Source organism: Macrobrachium nipponense, chromosome 39, assembly GCF_015104395.2.
Source record: "Macrobrachium nipponense isolate FS-2020 chromosome 39, ASM1510439v2, whole genome shotgun sequence".
In the NCBI taxonomy this organism is placed as follows: Eukaryota; Metazoa; Arthropoda; class Malacostraca; order Decapoda; family Palaemonidae; genus Macrobrachium; species Macrobrachium nipponense.
This window is the reverse complement of record NC_061099.1, coordinates 2,510,160-2,525,994: the sequence shown is the minus strand read 5'-3', so window position 1 is coordinate 2,525,994 and position 15,835 is coordinate 2,510,160. Positions and strand designations below refer to the sequence as shown.

At 38.9% G+C, this 15,835-nt stretch overlaps 1 protein-coding gene across 1 annotated transcript; it reads right to left on the bottom strand.

Annotated features, from left to right (window-relative positions):
- Positions 1-2,163: 2,163 nt before the first annotated feature.
- Positions 2,164-14,581, bottom strand: LOC135210486 (carbohydrate sulfotransferase 10-like). The gene is made up of 4 exons (XM_064243374.1): positions 14,393-14,581; positions 3,065-3,355; positions 2,750-2,932; positions 2,164-2,557 (listed from the first exon to the last, which is right to left on the bottom strand). Exons 1-4 carry the CDS (start codon positions 14,443-14,445, stop codon positions 2,392-2,394), a joined length of 693 nt encoding a protein of 230 aa, XP_064099444.1. The 5' UTR covers positions 14,446-14,581; the 3' UTR covers positions 2,164-2,391.
- Between the last annotated feature and the right edge of the window lie 1,254 nt (positions 14,582-15,835).

Below are 15,835 nucleotides of genomic sequence, written 5' to 3'. Positions count from 1 at the left end.
CAATATCCATACTGGGAATATGAGCCTGTTAATCAGTTACATAAATTAATATCTTGCCAAGTAATTTGTTAAATAATAGACTCAATATGCACTAACTTACAGTGCTCACAAAAGAGTTGGACAATCATATCGTTGGATCTTGGTCACTGAGGAGATTTTAGACTCATGTATACCTAGGATGTAAGGAGTCATTTATACCTAGGATGTAAGGAGTCATTTTTAATCTTGTTTTGTGCCTATGACGAGTTTTCGTTATTACTAATTCAATGAAAAGAAAAAATTTTGGAGTGGCGTATCTTTATTTTCTAATTATAGCAAATTCTCCTTAGCTTATTCCTCTTTCTTAATAGCAAACCAGCCTGAGGTCCTTTCTCTTAAATTTGCGCCATAGTGCATGACTGCAGAAGTAACCGACGATGACAGAATACTATTATAGTAGTTAATGAAGGCTCTGAACTATTTCTTGTTCCGAAACACTTAGGTGCTACGGTGACTGAACATGGGATTCTCCTCTGAGGCAGAAACAATGACAGTTTCTTTAACGCAGAAAACAAGGAAGAAGACACCGAGAACCACGTAACCGGTTTCTCTCTCGCGTTTGTGAGTCCTTTGGAGGCGCCAAGTCTGACGCCCACAGTACAACTAGGCCTAGACTTAGGCTGCGGCGTCAATATATACTCAAGGAGGTTCGACAGCAAGGCATAAAGTAATATTCGAAGCAAAGAAGAACGCAGGATATGCCTTGTGCAAATTTAAAGGTTTTAATTGCACGGTTAATCTAATATCTTGTAAATAGTTCTACTACAGTTTTTACCAGCGAAATAAGCACTTGGTTGAAGAGAAACTGAGAAAAATATTTTTCTTGGAAATTTAATTTGGGGAAGAAATAGTTCTCACCCGAATAAATCATTACACAGTAATGAATACAATATGTATTTATGAATGTAAATACTTTCTTGTTTAGAGAATAACTTAACTAGGAAAATCACATGCCTCTCATGTAACAACAAATATAGCCTATACGTATACTTCATTCTATTATTATAATGCAAACACCAGATAATAAATAAATAAATACAGGTGAAAAGCAAAGACATACGAGGCTAGAATAAAGGGAATGCCTTCTCTCTCCTCTCTCTCTCTCTCTCTCTCTCTCTCCTCTCTCTCTCTCTCTCGCTCTCTCTCTCTCTCTCTCTCTCTCTCTCTCTCTCTCTGTGCGTATCTAATTAAAATTAATTTCCCCATTTTTAATTTTTCTTTTAGTCCTGTTGACTTACTTGGAGGAAATCAAACATTATTGATCCGGTTATTCAAAATCGGGAAATGTCTGAAAAAAGGTAGTATACCTATGCCTATTCTATTTTTCATCTTGACATTCTTTGACTTCGACCTTTTGGGAAAGTTTAATTTAATGTTCATTTGTTTATGAAGTTGCCGCTGCATCATTCCACTCTCCTTGTATCTTGGTATAGATGCTGCTTCACGATCCCTGGGGTGGCTTTGTTATTTTGTGGTTTTACATAAAGAGCGTTGAAAGAGACCGTTGCTTACGATATTACGCTGCTCCTTGATCCTTCGTTTGTGGTGAATATATTAGGTTCCGTTTCCCTCCTTAATAAGGAATTGGGAGATAGCAGAGAAGATCGAGTAGCTGACCACAGTCAGGCAATGGCCAGTATCACGGGTAAGTAGGAACGTATACATAGCACATTGTTGTTTGAGGTCCATGACGTGTAGCGAGGAAGGTGGCGTTTAGTTTTGCATAATTCTGATATGTATGAATTCTCTCTCTCTCTCTCTCTCTCTCTCTCTTCTCTCTTCTGTAACGTCAATTTGTCATTGCAAGCGCCACTAATGACTGATGTATAATTAGGAAATATTCATGAGATATACATAGCAATAAAATGGCTAAAAAGGCCATTATTTTCTTTCACTTTTCATGAAAAATGCAACAGACTATGGTAGATTCACATCAACCGTGCATCTGATGTCTAGCCCAGTCCCTTATTGCCCTCCTGATTGGCTGTTGATAATCCCAATCACAGGGCTGGAAACTCTCAGTCTCTCGAGAGAGTTCACATAGGCAGGATGTATGTTCCATCTCTCCTGAGGGATGCTTTTGAAAGACGCATCCCTCAGGAGAGATGGAAGAATCATCCTGCCTATGTGAACTCTCTCGAGAGATTTGAGAGTTTCCAGCCCTGTGATTGGCTTATCAACAGCCAATCAGGAGCGTCGTAAGGGACTGGCCTAGACATCAAATGCACGGTTGATGTGAAGCTACTATAGCAAAAGCGTTTCATAGACCCAGGACCCACACAATCCTGCATAGACCAATGCACAACTTTAGAAAGAGAGAGAGAGGACACTAACACACACCTCTGACTATAATCACTGGTTTGTCTTTCCCTCTGCAAGTAGGAAGAACGACTTATGATCGTAACCAAAGATCTCGAAGTCCGGTTTGTAATACTTGACGATTTGCCGTAGAACCTTTCTGGGGACTTGCCGGTAATAGTGGGCCAAGGCGTTGCTGGTATCGTTGTAGCTGTCGAAACTGCAAAAGAGAAAGAGGAAGAACAATATCGTATGTATATAATTCGTCGATATAACATGTGGCTGAATTTTCTTTATTTTACAGATTCACTTAAATTAAGGCTATGAAATTATCGGCCCCCATTATGAGTTTAGTACTAACATTGCGTAGGTACATTTGATTTGTGCTTGTCTGCGTGCGCGTGTAACTTACTTGGAAGCATGTGCGCGGGTGTTATATAAAATATTTTGAAGACCAAGTTCCCGGATGACGAACTCTTGATCAGGGCCAAGGGTCTCAACATGAGCGATGACGTCATAGTTCAGCTTACAGGGGCCACACGTGATCCAATATGGCCGCCAGTGAAAGTTCAGCCCGGAATTGCCCTTTGTATCCCTGGAGGACAAGGAGAAAGGAAGTTACAGACTCGTGTAGATTAACAAAGATTTTTAAATGATATTGATAGTCCAGCTGCTCACCAGAACCGCAATTTTTCATAATAATGATAATGTTAGTATAACTACTCACCAAAACCGCGCAATGTCATCCCTGACTTTCAGGAGAAACTGCGAGAAAGTCGGGTGGTTAAACGTCATGTTGGTGGGCTGGACTTCAAGCAAGGGGTTCCTGGCACCGTAAGGCACCGTCAGGTTTAGTCCCAGGGCCTCGTTCAGGCACTGGGTACCATCTAAGCCTACGTGCATGAGGACTGTGGATTTCGGCAATGGGTCTCCGTTGGGGTCTTCGTATTTCTCTATGATGTCCTTTTGCAACTTGATGTATGGGTCACAGGCTTGTTTCACTCGAAGCATTTTGTCCCTGAGAGGAGAAACATTCGCGGGAAATTAAATATCAAGGAAAATTAGGCCTACTAGGAGATGACAAATGAAGCAACATAACGTTGATAACATTAACCACTGTATATACAAATATGTTTTACAATACAACGGCATGAAAAAGAGTTGTTAAGAATACCCATCGTACCATGAACACCTCATAAGCTGAATTGATATTAAGGTCAGAGAGCGTCCGGTAGGTCTATTACAGATAAAAACTTGGTCGTTATAAGAACCGATCATAGTCTCTTCCATTACTAGTGCAGACCGAAACGTTGATCCTAAAACATCGTATAATATGCATTACGAAGCAATGCAGCATTTGAGAACTTCAATTTCTATAAGAATTTCACGTCTGATGTGAATACGTATCCGAACGCCTTGCAATGTTGCTGTGGCCGTAACATTTGCTCTAGAAACCTTCCCAAGAAGCACAAGAATGCATTTGCTATGAAGGGTCCGCTATTAGCAGCCCTTGGGAATACTGACTGGCCAGCAAAGGCTGTTTAGGTTACTCCACAAATAACCACTCGCTCTCCAGCTTTTGATAATTCCGATTCACTCCGGGCATAAAGTAGCGGGAGCCACGGCTACGCCCTCCTTTAAAGAACGAAGTAATGGGTGGGTCCTTCCTGCTGAGGGGGAGAGGGTTAGTGATGCGTCTATTGCATAAGAATTCAGGATTCGTGAATATCAGGGATGAGGGCTTAGGATCGTGCTGGTATAAGGACAGCTTGAACTACAGGAAGTTTGCATCGCATATTCAAAAGTCTTCGACTATCTCAATGTTAAGTTGTATTGTTTACTGCATTAAGGGAATTGTTTGGGATTACAACTACTCAAGTCTTTCTTCATTTGCATAGTTGAGAGAGAAGAGAGAGAGGAGAGAGAGAGAGAGAGAGAGAGAGAGAGAGAGAGAATTCCTAAACATATATTCGCATATCTGCTATGATCAATTTGGGTTTATCCAATGACGGATAAGGCTGCCTTTGATATGATAAACGATGTTGTTCGAAACACCATCTTCTGCTCTAGGAAACGTTGAATATCATAGTGATCTTAGATACTAGAGATCCACCCATTCATAGCCGATAAATAAGCCACGCCCACTTTCTCTGAAGTTACCGACTGCCATAGGTTAATCCACTTTAAACATTTCACAGGAGCTTGTGTGTTTGACACACGTGGGATGTGGTCTATGTATACATCCTTCATTTATTTGAAATTATTCCGGGGAAAGGAGCTCCATAATATCAAGAATAGCGTTGCAATGCACTTTCTCTCTCTCTCTCTCTCTCACCGCGCATGTTTTCATAAAATTTGTTTGAGTAATAATCTCTCTATGGCTGTTCATTCATCTAAAGTGGCTTAGTGTATAATCATATAGTTAATTTATATAAAAAAAAGGTATGCCAGTATCAGCAGAATGTAAGTTACCGAAGAGGTCAATTCAGGGTTTCTTCTTTTAATGATAAAAGCAATAGTTTCGAGACGCCTTGTGGAACTCTCAGTACATAAACATCCTTATCACAGCGCCTCCAGACCTTGGAGGAATAATGCCTCCAAGCTCCAGACAGCACGGTAGAGAAACCCTCCGACGCATAAACCGGATCTTCAACTAGACTAAGGTCTAAGGCCCCCATACACTGAACGATTGTCGTTATCGACCCACACGCACACACACACACACACTATTCATACAGTATGAACGATCTCCGCACCGATTTCAGTCTGAAAACTCTGAACAAAGATTTTGTCTCGAGAAGGCATGGTATCATCTCTAGAAGAGACGCGCGCGAAAGCGTTATATCGGCAGACAAGCCCATACATTGAACGATTTGTGTCTGACAGACTTAAGTCGTTGGCTAGCAACCTGGTCGTGATAGATTCCTGCTGAGATCGTTCAGACACGAAGCTCCGCCCACTTTTGCATTCAGACAAGCCCATACACAGTGTTTCTGTGAACGATACAGACAGTCGTTCAGACAATCGTTAAGTGTATGGGGGGCCTTAGGGAAGACTATACTCTGTTTTTTTTCATCTGTCCATCCGCCAGTGGTGTTTTTGTATGGTAACACTGCGTCCCGGGTTTGAAATAGTTACGCTGTGTAAGTTTTAGGTAAATAAAGGATATCTGGTTGTACATTTGCAACTGAAAAGTGTTTTAATAATTTACTGTATGCGAATTACACCGTTAATATTCGAAATAGGATATTGTTATTATTGTCGAATGTAAGCTGCCTTTCCGGGGTGGCGAATGGAACAGCCAGACGCAAATTCCATCAAACAGATGCTAACCAAGTTACGATCATATCGTATCTGGCTGAAACGCACTTTATAAAAATTAACAGTACATACTGATATACTTACGTATAATGAAGTAATCCGTTGACATCTTGCCGTAGCGAACAGCGAGAGAAGCAATTTTCCCGCCACTGCGTCTGGCTGTTCCATTCGCCACCCCGAAAAGGGAGCTTACATTCAACAATAATAACAATAACCTATTTCGAATATTAATGGTGTAATTCGCATACAGTAAATTATTAAAACACTTTTCAGTTGCAAATGTACACCCAGATATCCTTTTATATACCTAAAACTTACACGTAGCGTGACTATTTAAAGCCCGGGACGCAGTGTTACCATACAAAAACCCCACAGCCGATGGACAGATGAAAAAAAAAACAGAGTAGACAGAGCTCTGGTCCTAACAAGTCTGACATATTTAAAGAGAAGCATGGCTCAGCGATCTACGAACGTGGTCCCATTTCTCATAAACAGGATGACTGAACATTTTCTCAACAGCCATTAAGCGATAAATGTGATACATCCGTTCCCACAATTGTCACATTAACTGGGAATCAGGGTGTAACGCAAAAAGAAAGACGGAGTCTATCGACTGGCTCAGGTGGATAACAAAGTGATCGGAGTGTTTTCAGTTGATTAGGAAGTGTCCACGCCACTTTTTTTTTATCATCGGCAGACGTCATCTGATGACGAATTTATCTCTGTAATTAAACCTGATGAGCTTTATGGCCTAGGGAGTGCTAAAACATCTTTTCTATGAATAATTTCAAACCAGTTTTTAGATATCTTTAAAGGCTAATCGTTGAATGTAGAATAACAAATACAGATGACAATCTGGCATGAGAAGCTCAATTTAATTTTATTTGAATTCGGGCAAGAGGAAGACTGCGTAGCTTAAGACTATGGGCCTAATGAAAGTTATGATAATGAAAGTGAAATGACTGTATGCAAATGGTGTAGTCTTTACTAATCTGATAATGAGACTTATTTTGTAATTCATTAATTCGTGAGAATAATGGAAAATTTTTATTTTTCTAAATTGTGATTTATAGTTTACTTTACTGACATAGGCCTTGTGGTATATTTTCTAAGTAATTATGCAGCACACAATTGATTCTTAAGGCAAGGAACACTAAGATTAAAATGTAGAAGAAACCCAGACTAACCGAAATATGGACAGAGACACAGAGAATCAAAAGTAGCCCCAGCGCCTCAGTGGCGTGGTTGGTATGGTGTTGGCAACCCACCTCGGTGGTCGCGGGTTTGATTCTCGGCCATTCCATTGAGGAGCGAGAGATGTGTATTTCTGGCGATAGAAGTTCACTCTCGACGTGGTTCGCAAGTCACGTAAAGCCGTTGGTCCCGTTGCTGAATAACCACTGGTTCCATGCAACGTAAAAGCATCAAACAAACAAACAAACAAAAGTAGCCCGGTCCCGTGGAAGCCCTTAAAACAAGGTTCCCACAAGCTGGTATCGAGTAAATATATCGTTGACATATCAGCACAATAATCATAACATACATATTAAAAAACATATGCTATGTAAACAAGGAAAAGGACATAAGTTCGTATATAAAACTTGCTTAAAGTATTTGTAAAAATTAGCTAGATGCGCATGTAGTCATGTGAATGAAACATTCTTAAGACTATTAGATTATCCAACCAAACTTCTGGCTATTCCTGTTACTATCCCATGCAAATATTATGCATTTATGATTTGACTGAATTTCACACGTAGTATTTATGCCACTGCTAACCGATTGGCCGTTGATTTGCTTTTGTATCACTAAAATTCATAATAGAATTAAAGTAATTATAGGCCTATGTATATTTTAATCTCTTAATGACTATAAGAATAAGCCTATATAGGTCAAACCCACGATAGTTTAGGGTGGAAAATGTCCGATAATACTGACGCAAATACGATAATTTCCGCACCTTGGGTATAATACTTTGGGAAAATTGGTTTTCCAGACAGTTTAGCCCCAGGCGTTCAGTGGTGATAACTCGTGCTGCCGAGGTGATAATTAACATTACTTTGCACCTGTCTAAGATTTCTTCTGTGTGTGTTCTCTCTTCCTTACTGACATATCACGGTGCATAAGCTTCAAGATATTTCAAAAGTGACGGGAACTACGAGTAAATGACACCAGGACTTGCAAAAAAATTTCTAAAAATGACAACAAAGAACCGGTGAAGCGTTTTAACATCACAAATACCTACGGTAACTGCCATTTTGGTAACTGGCTTAGCAAGCTAAAACAGGCTTGTCTTTTGGCTCTTTTAAAATGATCGCAGTGTTCATATGGTGGAAAACTAGTTTTGATAATCTGCAGAAGTGAACCGTTAGGAGACATGTATTGCAATTTTCTGTAATATCTGATCTTGGATAGTACTTCTGTTCAACTAACAAGGTTCAGACGGTCGGTCACCTACACTGTTTCCTGATAGTGCGATGGATATTTTTGTATTTCTTTCTTTATTTTTAAGCGGCAACATGGCTCATTCGTTGATGCTGTTCGGCTGAAGAATGCGTTACGTAACTTGACTGAGCTTCAGAGTTCAGATGTTTGTTATACGGTGGCAAATGGAAATTAAAATAGACTTTAGGCTTAACTGGGACTGCCTGAAGTAGACGAACTTGCAAATTTGATTGCCATTGGACCCATTCTGCAGATGGGCCTACAGAAAGGACCCTTTTTGCACTGTACAGTGGTGCTCAAATCTCATGCGACATAATTCTTTTTGTTTCGTCCAGATTCTCAGACTCAACGTAACGTTGCCAAGTAGTGCTAAACTTTTTTTTTTTTCATTTGTAATGTCATACATGTCGGAAAGTTTACGAATTCGCAGCTAGCCCTATTTTCCTTATGGTAGAATAGATATGATCCCTTTTATGCATTGGTATAATTCGTAATCTGTGCGATTTGAACGGATTTTTTTATTTTACGTTGCTCAGTTCAAAGTGCGGTGTGATGAGGTTAGCGGTGTCAGCAATGAAAGCTCACTTAACAAGCCAGCACCTCGGACTGGTCAAAATAACACGTCTGCAGCATTGTGACATTCGGCAAAATAGCTCAACAGTCATAATAATTATTGCAAAGTAGGACTATGAATTTAAAAAGTTTTCTTTGAATGTGGAAGTTTTCGGCTGTGTTTAAGCTGCCTGTATGTTGCAAAATGTTTTACAGGCCTAAAAATATAATCTAAGCCTTCTGAGATATAATCTTTTACTGATGAATTTATTTGTAGAGATTACCTGTTCTTTGAGGAATACAATAGGAATATGAATTACAACCAGTTTTCTTTGAATGTTGAAGTTTTCGGCTGTGTTTAAGCTGCCTGTATATTGCAAAATGATTTATAGGCCTAAAAAATCATCCTAAGCCTTCTGAGATGTAATCTATGTTACTAATGAATTTATTTATAGAGATTACTGTTTCTTTGAGGAATAAAAGATGATTTATGATTTTGGTATATGTAGAAGATGGCTATTAATCGAAATATCATAAGTATTAATATCAAGGCGTATGGAACTCTTGTTTTTCAACTGGTTTAAAATATTATTTTCTTAAAAGTCCTTCTGCTCGCTTTTGGTGTATAATTAATTCTTTCGTAAGGTAACTTGAAGTACAAGAATGTGCAGATGACCTCATTTTGCTTTCTGGCCAGAAATGTTAATAGAGAGATGTGAATGTTAAGTGTAAGATTAGAAACCTAACACCTAGGCCTAGGGATAATATCTTGCGGAGGCGAATTCTTGCTAGTATGCCATCAATTTTGAAATGTTTAAGAAATATAACAAATAATTATGTATGAAAATCCAAACATTCCTCTAACACATATAAAGTAAAGGCTTTTTTTTCAGCGTTGAGGTGTAAAAGCAATCAAATACAACTATTTCAAATTTTATGCTTGCTTTGGAAGCATTATTAATATTATAAAAAAAAAATTTCGTTTTTTATATTTAACGTTTGAACTGTGGTTTGATGACGACTCCGTTTTGGTCAAATGCTTTAGCGATTAATAGGCGAAAGTTTTGAAAATGTTTCGTAAGAGTTTTTCTGAAATTTGGTTACATGTGACATTTTTTTACAGTTTTGAAATATATGGCAGATTTTACCTTTATGAAACATATTATGGCCTGATTGTATGCAATAATCGTGTTTTCTCGTTGAAATAATACATATATATGGAGCATGCTCGGTTGCCAGCTAGTGAATTTTGAACGAAATCCTATGGAGTCATGTTGCATGACATTTGAGCATCACTGTACAAAACAAACACTACCGCAGAAGTAGCACGGAAGGGCAGGAAAGATCGATATCCTAATCCTGAAGGTGAAGACAACGGGAAGGTAATCACACAGGTGGAAAGTAAGTTCTGTGCCCTAGTCACTGACCAGACATTGCATATCATTACCGATTAAGACTAGGACAACGAAACTTCTGTCGATTTATTTTAAAGTTTCTGATATTTTTATTAATGTTTGAACATTTTCCTTTTAATTGCTGTTTGAATATTCTCCTAAAAGCCATGGCGCGTGATTTATAATTGTTGGCCTTATTTAGAACTTTCAGTTGACAAAGTTGATATATTATTTTACAACCATTTAGACATTTTGCATAATCTTGTGAAACGTAAGTATCAGACAATATAATTAAGGAAGACGTCCACTGATATAGTCTTTTTATTTCAACACCTAACACGTTAGAATAAAGGAAACATCAGTTGTTCTTGAAAAAACTTTAAAACCTAGTCTCGTACATCCGAGTGCTCTAGACTTATGTTGTAATTTTCGAACAGTTCCCAAGGTCACTAAACCGTTTTCTTAATGTTAGCAATACTTCCAATAGTAATACTTCTTTCAGGATCTCCGATGTGGCAATTTAATGATAACTCTTACCGAGTCATTAATGTAATTTTCTCGATCTGTGCTTAGCGGGAAGTGAGGTTTGCAGTGCTGTTATAATCGCTCATTTGAGAATGTTACGCTTGAATCGGTTTGATAATTTGGTAAAATGGCTAAATTGATGAAATTTCTGTCGGTGAATTGTTTATTCCTTATAGTTACCGCTCTTTATAAATTTTTTCCTAAAACTAAGTATTATGGGAAAATAAAAACGTGACCCCGAACGAAAATCAACGGCAACACCGCTAACATTTTCAGAAAACATTTGGAATTTTTGCTCGACACTTTTCCTAACTTTCTTTTCTTGGAAGAAACTGGTATCCTGGACTGGCTGTTACGGGTCATAGATCTGAATGTCAGGTTAATTTAAGGGAACCAAAAGTTTAACCGTTCAGATAACGCCGAGGATGGGTTAGACCGATAGATAGCCTTTATCAGACTTAGACTCAAGTCTCACTGATAACTGTTCACTGAACACAGACTTCGTCAACATTTAGCGTTTCCTATCTCTCTCTCTCTCTCTCTCTCTCTCTCTCTCTCTGCACCCTGTTACCTATCAGTCTAGCCCCACTAATTTGTTTATCTCCATTTTTTTCTGTATCTCTTCCTCTCCTTGTTATTGTAAGCACTTGGTTGATCTCGTTTTGCGTATTTTTTGCGTGTGAAAATTCTCTCTCTCTCTCCTTGATATTGCAACCATTTGTCTGATCTCTCTCTCCGTGCTGGTACTACCCAGTTAGCTAAATCACCTTGTGTGTGTGTGTGTGTGTGTGAGAGAGAGAGAGAGAGAGAGAGAGAGAGAGAGAGAGAGAGAGAGAGAGAGAGAGAGAGAGAACCTGAAGACTTCAATTCGACGGCTGTCACGCACACTTCAGACCAAAGCCACGATTGTGACCGGAGAGAGAGAGAGAGAGAGAGAGAGAGAAAAGAGAGAGAGAGAGAGAGAGAGAGAGAGAGGTGTCGGGGGTGATTCAATTACAGCCAAGAAGCATGAGTCTTTGTTTTGACTTTTTTTTCTTTTTTTGCATTTTATTTTAATTTTATTTTTTTGCAATAGGAAACTTTTAACATGAGCAGGACCGACTTCTTAAACCTGACTTGGGGCTTTTTTTTTATGATTTTGAACGATCACTGAAATTTTGTACCAAAAAAAACATTTTTAAAATTATATATCGCTCTACCAAGAGATTTTTCTTTGTTATAACCTAGTATTCTCTATAGATAAGAGAAATGTTAGAAAACGGTCACTTTAGCGCATTTATTTCAAATTGTTTTCGTTTAATCCAACAAAATTTGATTTTTTGACGTTGAAGAGGCTGAGGTCATCTAGAGAGTTACAAACTCAAACAAATTATAATGAATAAACGTCTCATGTGCTCAAAATATGTATATTTTGTTTAAAAGCGGAATTATACGTAAAGGAGATCTTATTTTGTAAATACAGCTTAAAAGTTTTTTTTATAGCTTTCTAATAGGAAGTTTTATAATAATTAGATTTCAATATAATACATTTTCAACACGGTATCATACAGCGATTCGACCTGCACATTTGCTAAACCAATGGTTCCCAAAGTGGGCGGGGCGGTGTATTGATATGCCGGGGGGGGGGGGGGGGGGGGGGGGGTGGGGGGGGGGGGGGGGGGGGGGGGGGGGGGGGGGGGGGGGGGGGGGGGGGGGGGGGGTGGGGGGGGTGGGGGGGGGGGGGGGGGGGGGGGGGGGGGGGGGGGGGGGGGCAAAAGGGGCGTTGGGGTGGTAATGTCATTCCTTTTACGTACCTCCGTTCTATTCTTGCTTCAGTCTTACTGTCCACCCTCTCCTAACAATAGTTTCATAGTGCAACTGCTTTGAGGTTTTCCTCCTGTTTACACCTTTGTAACCTTTTACTGTCAGTTTCCGTTTCAGCGCTGAATGGCCTTAGTTGCCCCAGTGCTTGGCATAATTTCAACATAATCTATACAAATCAAATCAAATCAAAATCAAATTCATGATCTTTCATTTCTTAAAATATCAGAAAGGGTAATCAATCCATTCCTAGATGTCAGTAGTGAGGAAACCGGAGAGACAGAAGAAGAAACGGTTTCAATCCAACACGACATCGCATTGAGGCCAAAGTTCAAGAAATCATAGCAAGATTTGCGGTTGCAAAACAAAAAACAAAATCTCCGACTTCTATCCAGTATTGTGGAACAAGTTGAAGATGTATTTTATTGCCTTTCACACATCATATTTGTTCTTTGTGAGTTCCAGTCTGATTTTTTAGAAGCTGGTATCCCTGCACCAAGCACATCTATCCCATGACAGTAATTGAAGAAGAAGAAAAAAAAAAAAGACTAAATCAAGTATTATTTGTGAAAAATAAAATCTTTGTGTATAATATTCTTGTTTTGGAAATTTGAAGCAACCCCCTACCCCGACCGCCGCCCCCCACAAAAAATAAATACTAAGTGCGTATCGGGGGTGGGAGGGGGACCGCTAGGAATCCATCTGGATTCCTGAAAAAAGTTTGAGAAACAATGTGCTAGATTATGGAATGCAAAATGTTCACTACGTTCACAAACAATTCGTTCGTTAAAGATACCATTGGTACGTTTCTTTGTACACTTTTATTGTCATTACTTTTTATTATAATGATTTTTTGGCACCGTCCCACTCACTTAGTACAATTTTCTTTTTACCAGCTGGTTTGGTCCACTGAGACAAATCCAGTTCCTAAAGGTATGGTGTTTTTTTTTTTTTTTTTTTTTTTTTTTTTTCTTTTTTTTTTTTTTTTTTTGACCACGCTCGTACACGCCTCGTGAAGCTTCAGGGGTATCTTTCATGAAGAACATTCTCAGTAAGACTCGGTTCTAATTTTTTTTTTTTTTTTCTTTTAACCTGTCGGCGAAGTGAACGAAGGTCTTTGCTTCACCCGTGCTTATGATTTATTTGTTTTCTTTACGTGTACGAGATATTTTCTCCTAGAAAATTAAAGATTTCATTTTTTTTTTTTTTTTTTTTTGCGAGAGGGGCTTTAGGCTAAGAAGCATTTGATGGGGTCATGTGACTAAGGCTCAAGATTGAATTCCTTTCAGTTAACTTTGGGAGATAACGCAATTATTTATAGGCCAGTATCTTGATTCGGGAGGTTCAACCATCTGTGCAGTATGGAATAATTAATTATCAATCAAAGGATTTCTTTCAATCAGATCTGGGCTACTCACAAACCTTTGAGTGCTGCTGATTTCCAGTTTATATTTGTGTGTGTGGTATGAGAGAGAGAGAGAGAGAGAGAGAGAAGAGATAATGGAATAGGGAACGCGTGGAGATGTAGAGACACTTGAATAAGTGGTCTCGTGGCATTCAAATGACTATGCTACAAAAAGTGGGGTTTGCACAGCTGCCAGTTTTAATGGGTTTCCCCCACCTCAGCAGGGGGTTCCGTGCCGAAGAAAACTTGCAGGAGTGGGATTTTCAAAGCGTCTTCTCTCTGTAAGTGCCAATGACTACAGCCGTGTTCGATCCCAGAGCGAGATTGGCACTGTTCCCTCCAAACAGCAGACGTTAGCGATGCGCGCCTTGTTAGAAAGTACACCATATTAAAATTCAAAACGGGGGAACGTTAACCGAGGTGAAACCATTAATCATCTCTCTCTCTCTTCTCTCTCTCTGAAAACATCAGACGTCAGTGACGCGCACTTTGTCAGAATGTGCTCCATCACATTACCCATTCAAAACGGGAAGAACCATAACCGGATTGGAACCATTAATATCATTCTCTCTCTCTCTCTCTCTCTCTCTCTCTCTCTCTCTCTCTCTCTCACCGGTATGCTGACAGCAATCGGTCCAGCGGATGCCTGACAATGATCATTTTCATGGATGAGTCTAGAACTTGTTTTTCCTCCTCCTTATTGTCCGGCCGCGGGTACAGCTCTCGCACCCGCCCGTGGAAGCTCTTGTTGAGCACTTTTTCGCCTGCCAGCAGTAGCAAGTTCTTCACCCAAGTGGTAGACGCCGCCTGGAAGGAAAAATAATTAACTTGAGTTAGCTTATTTACCGCCTTCCGTTTCGGGATCGTGATCAGCGCAGAGAGCTTGACTGACTCAGGGTCCTGGACTGACTAAAGTAGACTCGCATGCGGTTTTGTTTAGGCGCGAATAAGGTTTTTGTTTGTGCTGACCAATTTGTGGTAGCTTTACCCAGTAAATTTTACGCTTTGTAGGCTGAGTCTAAGCACATATATTAGAGTAATATCGAACAGTGCTTCGTTTATCATGTGGCTTCGCATGTGCTAGGCATTTGTGGAAGTTTTATCCGGTACATTTTACGCTTTACAGGTTCAGTCTAACAGCAGATATGCTTACTAACTCTTGTATCAATCCAAACTAGTTTTTAACACCGTTTTGTCAGATTTCAAGATGCTATGATGCATAGGCGTTGTCAAACGATATATCTAACGTGATTATGATAACTATTTCATTGAGCGACTGAAAATTAAACTAATAACTTCATATGAAGATACATATTCAGTATTCTTTTCTTTTTAAAAGCTGAAGGATGGGGACGTACGTTTAAGCCGTGCTAGACGCTTTAGCTTCAAGCCAGTCAGCTAGTTCAAGGCGCAAAAAGGACATGCAAATCTGCAGTGTTTAAAGTAACATCAAATGTGTTTCATGACGTAACTGAAAAATTTCCCAAGATTGTCGAACTTTGGTACTGTACAATTTTCAAAGGCTCTTAAAATTGTACAATATAGAATGAAAATACTTTTACCTAACGCTTAGTCAGTCAGGTGTGTGAAAATCATTTATAAATAGACGTAATATATATATACATATATACATATATATATATATATATATATATATATATATATATATATATATATATATATATATATATATATATATATATATATATATATATATATATATATATATATATATATATATATAAACCTTGAACATAATTGCATTACGAAATAGCGATTTAAATACATTTCAAAATATGTCTAGCAATTCATACAAATTAAGCTCCAGTTTTAATCACTTCGACTTTCGTTAACCATTCGAAGACCTTACCTCATGAAAATAACTGACTGTAACTAAAGCATTTTTATGAACATCTGACGGACCCCAAGAGGAGTAATTCGCTCAAAATGAGAAATTAAACCAACATATAAAGATTTTATCACATCTTTGGCTCCCGTTGACTTTTTGAAGACTACACTGCCATTCACGTCTTTATTGCTCTGGAACGGCATAAAA

Bases quoted from the DNA above. Each gene is read 5' to 3' on its own strand.
- LOC135210486 (XM_064243374.1), bottom strand. From the start codon at position 14,445: ATGAAAATGATCATTGTCAGGCATCCGCTGGACCGATTGCTGTCAGCA. The intron at 3,356-14,392 runs GTGAGAGAGAGA...TTCTCCTCTCAG, and splicing joins CGATTGCTGTCAGCATACCG to GGACAAAATGCTTCGAGTGA. The intron at 2,558-2,749 runs GTAAGTTACACG...TCTCTTTTGCAG, and splicing joins ACCCGCGCACATGCTTCCAA to TTTCGACAGCTACAACGATA.